This window comes from Megalops cyprinoides, chromosome 10 (genome assembly GCF_013368585.1).
Source record: "Megalops cyprinoides isolate fMegCyp1 chromosome 10, fMegCyp1.pri, whole genome shotgun sequence".
Lineage (NCBI taxonomy): Eukaryota > Metazoa > Chordata > Actinopteri > Elopiformes > Megalopidae > Megalops > Megalops cyprinoides.
In genome coordinates, this window is record NC_050592.1 from 18,498,322 (window position 1) to 18,509,095 (window position 10,774).

The 10,774-nt window shown below is 41.0% G+C and overlaps 1 protein-coding gene across 3 annotated transcripts in view; it reads right to left on the minus strand.

Annotated features, from left to right (window-relative positions):
• setd2 (SET domain containing 2, histone lysine methyltransferase) overlaps positions 1-10,568 on the minus strand; it is a 36,490-nt gene extending 25,922 nt beyond the window's left edge. For 2 of the 3 annotated variants that reach the window (XM_036538105.1, XM_036538104.1), the window contains exon 1: positions 9,847-10,568. In XM_036538105.1, coding sequence (XP_036393998.1) covers positions 9,847-9,881 — 35 coding nt within the window. In that variant the 5' untranslated portion in view covers positions 9,882-10,568. Of the gene's footprint in view, positions 1-3,534; positions 3,656-9,846 lie in introns of all 3 variants that reach the window. The other variant, XM_036538106.1, reaches the window with a different exon arrangement.
• Between the last annotated feature and the right edge of the window lie 206 nt (positions 10,569-10,774).

The window sequence follows — 10,774 nt, forward strand, 5'->3', positions numbered from 1 at the left end:
TTAATTCCACATACATTCTTCTACAAATGAAAACAAATCCAAAGCCCTTCTGTTGATACTGCATGGAGGTGGTGCACAGTGGAACACTGAACTCCCACTGTGCATGGCAGCAAAGATATCAGGTAATCTTACAGTCAATTAATTTCTCTTGCTTCACATCCCCTACAGTCATTAAATTAAAGCAGACACACACCAAGAAATTACCACCCTTTTGTCACTAATATACACTTTTAAGGCATTTTGTTAAGGAATTTTTTCCCAATGACCCTTCCGGATAATGTCTAATGGCAGCAGCTGGCTTCTAGTGGCTGGCCACCCAGAGGAAACAGTATTGTGGCTGTACTCTTTGGTAGTGAGGCTGCTAGGCAACAAAGCCTGCCCCCCTGGGGAGTGACGTTTTTCTTCTTCTATGACCTTCGTTTCTGCTCTCTTCTACAATGACAGCAAGGGGGAAGAGGAGGGAGGAGTCACTGTCCTTTCCCTCCACGCAGAAAGTGACAGAGCTGAAGAAGGAATGAAAGACAGCACCGATCTCACATTGAGCTTTCACAGGGTTCAGATGAAAGTCATCCAGCCTCCATCTCTACCCCTCTCTCCCCACCTCCTTCTAGCTGCAGTGTCAGCAGTTACTGCCAGGAGGTAATCACAAGGGACAAGTTTTCTCATTTGTTGTCTTTCGCATTCATAACACTATCTGCAGTTTCAATGTGGAAAGTGCATTTTTACTCCTCAGACCTCAGACCTCAAAAATATGAAGATGTCAAGGCTGTGCTGCCACAACAAAGAAGCAGGCAGTACTCTCTACAGTACATCACAGCCCACACTAGCAGAGCAACTCCATGACAGACCTAGAGAGGTGGTATAGAACAGTATTTCACCAGGGATGGGGGATATCATCAGTAATCATCATTGCTGGGGGAGAGACCATGAGGAATATTTAATACAGACCAGTGTTTCTACCTGTTTGATTTGAAAATAATATCCAGAAATTGGTTAAAACAATCACCCGTACTGTTTACCATTTTAAATGAGATACTGCTTTAAATGAGATGAAGACCCTCAGCTCTGAAGGTATGGATCTGAATTTTACTTTCTGTCCTACACAATGGGTCAAACATCACTGTGTCCACTCATCCAAACCATTTAGTGTCAACCTTTGAAGTTCTGACAAAAAGCTAAGCAGCATAGGGTTACAATGCATCAGATCACTATGGTTTAGAAAAGAACCAATTTTTAGGTTAGGTTTCTAAAAGTGTATGTAATGTGTGTGTGGGTGTAGATACTAATCAAAAGACATAGGAATTAGCTGGCAAGATTCCAATTCTTATACATCAGTTTAAATTATTCAGATGTGGTATGCATGTAGGTTATGGCTAGGTGCTCCACTGACAGTGCTCGAGAGAAGATAAGCTTCCCCAGGATAAGCCTCATTCTCCTGGCAAAGAAAATGATACATGTAACAATTATTAAAGTGGGTGTGAGAGCGGAAGACAACGTATGACAAAAGTAACATTACTGCATTGTTGGGTAGAAGAAGACTTATGCAAGTTAGCAGTTTCCACTTAACATACAAATGTTACAGGGCTGGTTAGCTACGCAGTCCCGGCTTGCCTCACCTCAAAAGCCACATGCACTTCACGGAAATGGACAATGCATCTCATGGCCTTAGCCAATCACACAACATCATGAAGAAACAGACCAGGTGGGCTACATCAACAAAGATTATTTAACTCACAACACTGATTATACCAAGAATCTTCGTATAATCATTTGCTGGTAAACAGCAGAGATACTTTAAAAAGTGATACAAGAGCTGCATTTACCACAATGAGCTGTTGGGAAGAATGTTCATGTCCCTACTGTCCCTAGGTAACATCAGCCACCATTCAAGTGAAGATGACACTAACAGTGGAGCTTTTTCTTTTTCCACAAAAGCCATCCCTGATAACACTGTAATACTTAGACCTTGAGGGATTCTGGGAGAGGACTGCTGCTATAGCGACCAAGGCTATGTCCCAGGTAGCTTGGCCACTGTTGTCAAACAAACCCTGCTACACCATGGAAAACCATCACCACACCTGCAGCAGGTGCAGGGGCCTCAGCAGCCACACACCTGAGTCCACAGTGCCAACTGGTCTTTCCCTCAGAGGCACAGGAAATCACTCACTTCCTAACATATACAAAGTACCAATGCACAGAACTGTAGAACTGCCCTCCCGGAATTCAAATTAGGACAAGGGTGGGGTGTTGAAATATCATGAGTAAAACAGGCGTTTGAGTGATGCACTGGAGTGAAAATACATCTGTAAGGGTTGAGAAGAGTTCAAGGGCATCTGCACAGTCGCTTGTTATACCTAGCAGCCCGAAAGATAGTACAGCTCTGTTGAGAGAGTGGATTACTGCTCTCTCAATGGGGGGTGGAGGATTGCAACCCGCTGACAGAATGGGGTCTCTGGATAACCACAGTATATGTGCCAATGCGTGCAGCAGCTAGAGCCAGACTATTGATAGCATTGGGGAGTAAAGCTAAACTGGAGCCCCTCTGAGTGGCAGAACTACTTCCGTTCCGGAACTGGAGCACTGGGATTAGAATTCCACTAGAGCCCTGCTCAACATTCCAGCGCCCCACACTGGGCATGACGTAACACCAAGCTCTGCACTGCGCTGGGAGTGGAAAACAATATCCTAAGGTCCCTTTATCCAATAGATCAAGCACTACTGAATGAAGGGCACACTGTCTGTCAGGCAGGGAATAACACTGCATTTAGTCAGGAGGGGGAAAAAAAAACCCCAGTCCGATCTTACTTTCATTTCAGCTTCCCAGTGAAATGGCTATATAGATATATAAGCAAGGGGTGTGTGTGTATATATTTCAGGGGTGGACAAATAATTTGTTTCCTTGGAAGTTTAAATACACTGGTTGCCCAGGGCAATTTTTGGGATCCTGTATTTTTTGTATGATGTGTAAGAAATTAGTACAGATGGTGGTACCCATGTTTAAAAAAAAAAAAAAAAGGTATCATAGGAAACAGACATCATAAATGCCAGTAAATAGGCTGCATTATACTATTTATTTGATAGTTATTAGTATCAAGAATGATGATCTGTCCCTCTTTTGAATATGTATCGCAACAGTGCATTCAATGATCTGGCTGAATTTCGCAACGCATGACTGAAGTAGTCATCCAAATTTACTTTGACTGGATTCTGGATTCTTCATTCCAGCTAGCAGGGAAATACAGTTACCGGTGGAAATCCGTGTTCTACTGCAAATCTAGCAAGTTTGCAACATCCACTATTACATAGCAATATCAACTGCTATGCCAATTAGCTAAACTTGCAAAGCAAGAGATATCCAATCAAATGAAAATGTCTCATAACTAGCGAGACTGTCGTGTATAATCTGTATGTGCATGCGAGCGTGCACGTGCAACTGTACTCAATTATGTCCATTGGCACTGCATGCACGCATGTGTATGTGTATGTGTATGTGACTGTGTCTGTGTGAGGAAGTGTATGTGAGGAGGATGGTACCTGCACTCTGTTTCCACAAGCGCATCCATTTAGGGGCGGGGCTGTTGAGCACAGCCCGGTGGCGCTGCTGGCCTGGAACAAACCAGCTCAGAGCAGTGTGCTCTCCGAGGTGATGACACACCTGACAGGATTAAAGAAAAACTGCTGTGGTTAACAGCACTGCACTCTGCCCTTTCACCCTAAGCAAAAGACACCTGTTCTTATTTGGGGTAAAAATTCCTAGCAAGGAAAACTTTCTGTATACTGGCAAGGAGCAACACCACAAGTTGCTGAATGATAAAGAGCAAATGAATGCTTTGACACACCACACTGTCACTATGTAGTGACAACGCTGGTTAGCAAGGTGTTCAGAGTGCCTCTGAACTTCTGAGAAAGAAACTTGCAGTTCTAAACAGAAAGGATATAGTGAATATACAGAAGGCTTTTGGGTGCAAACTCGAATAATGAACATAATTACAAAACAACGAATGTCAGCAGAAATGTTACATTTTTTCTAGAGTCTCGTATGAAATTTCACAGATGTTAGAGCAAATTCTAATGCAATGTACTATCTTACTTGAGACTTTCTATTGAAGAAATTGTGGCTCTGGCAAGCTGGGCCTCAAGTGAAATAACTGCTGCCCCTAATAAAATATTACTGGCCCGTAATCCTTACCAACTCTCAACTGTTTTCTAGCTAACACACACCTGCAAATGTTGAGCTAAAACCATGCTTGCTGGATAAAGTTACGCCTTATGATGGCATGTTTTTGAATACTTGGAAGATAACCACATGATACATTGCAGTTTCTCTCTGTCACCACTTAATGTTAGCTAGACAGCTAACTAACCAGCTAGCTAAGTAAGTAGCTATTAGCCACTATGCTAGGTGCTAGTTAATCATGCTGTTTGAGTCAGGATCCAACTAGTCTAGCTAGCTTGTCAACATTAGACTAGACTGAAATGTTTTAATTACTTGCATTATGTAGTGTACCATATATTATGTGTTCTCCATAGGTCCACAACAAAGAAACTTTAGTAATATTAACTGTTTCCAAATTCAAGTGTAATTCCTTTTTAAGAGACTGGCGGTGTGTAGCTTTCAACACCCGAATAAGCCTAATAGGTACTAGTATCCATATGCGAACAAACATCAACCTCATGCTTGTACACAGAATGTGGCTGGCAGCACCATTCTCCCTCGCAAATGAACACATGGTATATCAGTGGTTGGACCTCAAAACTGGCGGAAAAAAACCAAATGTGTTCAACTTTGGCAGTGAAGGAAAACCCTTGCCTGCTCCAGTGAACACATGGCCACTTCTCTCCCTTATCCTCCGTTGGAAAGAATGGCACTGGCTGTGGTCTCTTTTTGTTTGCAAGAACCTTGTATTTCAGACAGCCCATAATGATTTTTGATCAGGTTACTGCTATTTTTGGCATCTATATCAGTGCTTCAACTTTTTCAGACCAAGGACAGACTTGCTACGATCTTAAAGCTTTAAGAACTACAAAGGCATGCAACTCAGAAAAGGAAGGGGGAAAAAAAAACAGAACTCACTTCTTACAAATTTTCGCTCCATCAGCTGTATTGTGTGCTTGATTCACTGGGCTTACACTCCTTCTGATGATGCATGCAGATGCATGCTTTTTATAAAAACTCTTGTTCTAAGGATTTGCCCAAGTAAGTCCTACTACAAGCGTGCAAGTGTAAAAACATGCCATACAACAGACTAATCAAGTGTGTAGATATGATTGTTATGAAATGGTTGCAAACATTATGATGACCAGTAATTCCTCACAATCTCAAAAACTAAACAAAAACATTATCTAAGCAGATTTCCCATTAATTGACCAAAAGTTCACTGAACACCACATACACAGCTGTGGTTTGTGTTTATGGAAATTTATGTATGCATTTGGCTACTTGCTACAGCTTGTGCATGTGCTTTCCAAACTTTTCCTCTTAACTATAGAATATTATGAATTGACTTCTCTTCCAGGATTCACCTGGCTCTCCGCATTCAAATCAAACACGCTATTCAAACTGAAGTTCACCTTTTGAAACCTTGCATGGGGGGATCACCCATTGATGTAAAAGGGATGCAAGTTATACAATGGCTGAGAATAAGCACAGAATTATATTGACATTACATAAATGCAACTTTGAAGACCATAATATCTCAGTCAACAAATCTTAACACACAAGGATACTTGTTTTTAGATACTGATGGTCACAGGTCAAATTAATTTGAACAAAAGTGAGTGATGTAGTCTGTGACCTGGGCTCCAGAGTATATCAGTGGTTAAAGCACTCACTTCGAGCATAAGCTGAACTCTATGGCCATGTCACTGTTGTGAGTCCACGCTGAGAGAACAAAGCCAACTGGCATGGGCAGGTTGGCCATGGTCCCCTTGTCTCGCTCCCTCTTATTTGTCACATGCCTGCGAGTTGCTCTGATGACATGAGCGGCGTAGTGCCCATCCTCCAATGAGTTCCCACTGCACTGCAGTGCATGACGTGACTTGCAGTGCAAGAAATCACCACTGGCTGCACCTGAGTGTATCAGAGGATTAAATTCATCTGTTGTGGTGACATATACATATACGTATATATCTCATATACAACGTATACAATTGGTGATTTCAAAATGGGGTTGCATAAAGGGGAAAAGGCATTTTAAAAAGTAATATGGTGAGTTTACCAGCAAAGTTAAATTTACCGGTAGTCTTGACAGTACAGATCTGACACAAGTGAATTTCTCATCAGAAATCTGTATGTTTCATGTAATTATGACATTATCAAAGTAACAGATTTCATCACTGTTTGTGTCAGTCGCATGAACAAGGTTTACAAAGCCATTCTGCGTCATGTGTTCTGCAATGTAGTTACATTCAGTGCCCACATCTCTGCCCTCGTGAACAACATCTGGCAGGGGTGTGCCTTAGTGGCAAGCAGCAGGGCTTGTAACCCAAAGCTTGTTGGTTCAATTCCCATGGGGGCTACTGCTGTTGTACCCTTGGGAGAGTTATTTAACCTGAACAGCTTTATTAAATTTCCAGTTGTGTAAATGGGTGAGTAAAAATTGTAAGCTATGTAAAACACTCTGGATCAGACTGTCTGTTCAGAAAATTCAATGTACACCTGTAGCCAAAACTAGCAGTCTGACTTCAACGAAGAAAGTTGGTCTTTTAGTTAGCTCATTGCACAGGACGGGGCATAATGAATCAGCTGCAATTCATAATTTTCATAAATCTCTACAGAGGGTCTGCTGACAATAAATGAGTCCACTTTCAAGCCTCTTACAAGTTCATACCAGTTGCACAGTCAACTAAGTGAACCATAGCAAAATGCTGTCCAACTACTTTGTGACACAATTTTGAAACAGTCTGGTGTGATTAACAATTTGAAATTAAGAGCAATGGGATATTTGTAAACACTGGATTTTATGGTGAAGTTAACAACTTGCCTGTTATTCCTTTGACAGCCGTTGAAAAATGCAGGAGAGCTACACCCACAATGGTACTTTTATTATAAGTGATGCAGATTTGAGAAGCTATTCCCCTATTTGTAAATTCCGAGGCAGTGTGACACACATTTAGGGTCACGAAGCAATACAAAGAAAGGAATCTACCACTCACAGGCCCAGACAAATCATTAAAACCATTAAACCGTTAAAAAAGTTAAGATAATCTTGCTACAACAAAGTCCTTCCCATGACCATAAAAACAGAGGGTTAACTATCAACGACGTTCAGCCTGGGGTGTCATTTCACCCCAAGACCACATGAGAACGTGGTCTGACAGTGTACCTTATCAAATTATCTATGGACACAGGACAAACCCAGGGCAGTGCTGCTTTTAGGGCTAACATCAAACAAGCACAGTATCAAGAGCCTAATACTAATTTAGGCAGGCTGTTTTAGGGAGGGTGCACTTACAGATAGAACTTTATAACTTTTAAAATGCCTGTATGACCAAAAGCGAAAAAGTTTTTATAACTCCCAAACCTGAAGATACTGTTAATTTTCAGTAGATCAGAACCATTTTGAACATTTCATTATTTTTTAGAGAAGGGAAGTCAATGTTCAATTTTATTTATTGATTTTATATGTCAAGATTTAGAGGGTTCTGTCTAATAAATGTTTGGAGGTTTCCACTTTTAACATACCATATCTAAGTGCTGCTTTGAAATACATTTCTCAGTTAATTTCCAAAGAGTTTAAGGTACAAAACATGTATATTTACATGTAATGTAAACATGTAAATTTTGACATCTATTTGACAGCTATTAAACAGCTCAGTTCAGTGGGATTATTGAGGTGGGTTAGACACAATTTATTTAATTTCATTTATTAAAAAGTAACTTAGGAAATATATTATATTGCACAAGGGAAAGGCAATATACTGTCCACTCCACATCACTTACATCAACTCATTTTGAACAAAACTCATTTAGAAAACTTCGATTTTCAGGTTTCCAGGGGTCTGTTTGGAACCAAGTGCAATCGTACTAAAGGCGTCATAACGCTTTCACGGAAAAGATTAAAGCAGGGGGGAAAATACGATATAAACATGTAGGTATCCATCTACTTCAAAGGAGTGAGCTCCAAATGTGAGTTTCTCCCCTTTAGAAATTGCATTGCCCAAAAGCAATTCCTGAAGCTGGATGTGAAACCGTGCACCTAACCATTAGTGTGCTGGTAACTCACTTAACGTGTGAGCTTACTTTCACTGCACAAAAGTGATACAAAAACAAATGACAGTCGTAGTAGTGATCCGAAGGGGAGAGTTACCAACCGCTCTGCTGAACTTTTCAGCCGCTGCTGGATTCTAACATTGAAGATGGTCTGCTTCAGCCAACTAGCTACCTTCCAAACAGCAGTATCCGAAAGCCCAAAGCAAGTTAGTTTAACCGCCCACGTGCATTTTTATTAACAGCATAATAAATTAGAGGATGTAATGTAAAAATCCTAAATAAATAAACGCTTTTTATGCTTACATTGTACACGCTGTTAAGTCAGTGGCTTATGACAGTATCTTGTGTGTCCTGTGTTCAATTCTGCCATGGTGAGCAGTCACGCTGCAACACAAGTGAAACAGTAATGGCTGTTTGTGTACCCCACCAAAATTGAAAACATGATAGGAAACTAGCTATCCAGCCAACAAATATTTGGTACCGATTTTCACCGACCATTTACAAACAAATGCAGGGCTTTGATACAGCTTGCATTGTATTTGGTTACTCCATCTTATGGCAATCATGTCAGAAATTACTTGTCTTTAGCTACCTCTATTGTTCCTATGTGGCAACAAGAAGCCATTGCTCTGGACATAGCTAGTTAGCTACCCAGCAAAGAAGAGATGGCCAGCTAGTTAGCTATCTACCTTACACTAGCTATCTAACTGAACACATAGCGTTGTGCATTCAGTGTACTAAAAATGTCCACCATAATTCGAAAAAGCAGGCTATTTATCTGGTGTGATTTATTTTGTAGTTTACATGATGTTCACATTGTATTCAGTAACCTAACAGGCTGCCACTTGCTAGCAAAGAGCTAGCCTGCTAGCGAGCTGATGTTTATTCAGTGTAACAAGTAAGCCAAATAAGCCTGTTTTACTCTTTTTGATCAACTAAAAAAAACTGTGTTTGTATTGTGGTATAGCCGCGAAAAAGCTGGCTAACAACCTAATCGTAAACAAAGAAAGAGTTCCGTCAGAGCTGAAGCTCTATGCCCCTGCTCGTACGGCAAGACGTCATTTTGAGGTAGAGGGTTATTCAGGCTAATTTACATCGAGGATCCAAGGCCTACAAAGAGGCCTGTTGTCAGTGCGCAGCTCCTACCTTCTCCGATCCACTTTCCAAATCTTGCAGCCCGCCAAAAATACTTCTCCGCCGGCTTATTTTGATTTTAAACTATTTATCAACCTCAGAGTCATCAATAAGTGTGGACTGCAATCGTACACTTATGAATATAGCTTTGTCTTTATTGTAGTTTAGTAACTGGGCTTCTAAGTGTGATGACACCTTGTTGTGTGAACACATTTCAAAGCGCTTCAATACTCACCAGGACCCTTACGTTGCTAGTGTCACTGTCTGTAGCTAAAATTATACTCGCAAAATATTAAACGTTACAGGCTTGATCACATAAAACGATGCGGTGAACTAATTCACTACTGAGGCACCTTGACAACGAGACAAAGAATTCCTTTAAGCCTGGACAACGAAATCATAAAATTTAGGATGACGGTTGTTTTACTTTATGTTGATATGTGGACATGTAGATAGCTAGTCTAGTTACTTAAAACTAGAACAGCAGGTCAAATACTCACTCTGTCGGATGCTCTGGGTCATAAAAGTCCCCCATCTTCCCCGCCGACTACAAACGGCCCCTTCGCTTGGCTCAAAAACATCCAGCAATGCCGACGTCCAAATCCAAACCGGGTGTTCTCGAAAATGTAGATAGCTAGCTAGCTAGGCAGCTAACCCTGGTAGCTAGCAAGACAACTAGGTTTATCGAACAAGTCGAAAAGATGGATCGATTGCAAGCATGCACACGAAATATGATTCTTTTAATTTAAAAACTATTTCAACTCGAGATTTAATTGACAGTTTTCGATTAACATGACGTTAGCCAGCCAGACAGCTAGCTAGCTAGCTACAAATGGTCCAGTCGAATACAATTTACCCGCGGCGACTCCTCCTCTAGTCTCGACCTCATGCCCATGACGAGATCGGTGGTTAGCTTCCTAGCAAGATAGGCTTTCCTTGTCGAGTTATTACATCATCAAACAAGATGACGAGCCCGACGGGCCTGACTGTGTCCATAAACTGAAAGCTTATTTTTACTTTTCGTTTATAAGAACAAAACACAGCAGGAAACAACACAATATGATTATAAACGTAGTGTTTTAGCTGATATTAAACCAATCGCCATAGAGAAATAACTTGATTGTTTTGTAGCGAGCGAGCGTGCTACCTGACCCGGTTTCCGTTAGCTTTCCAGCTAACATTAGCTAACATCCACCTATCAAGCGAGGTGTTTAAACCCTACCGCGGCAGTCCATGAAGCGACTACCATTATGATCTATTTATGACCAAATCATGTCAGGTTAAGTACATAAATTTTGGCAACTGCTCTGATCCATTGTTATCTGAGGTAGCACAAACCGGTTTCCAACTCGTATTGTGGACCTTAAAACTGAGCATATGGAGTATTAGCTATAACTCATCAAAGCGTTATGGTTACTAGGGAAAACA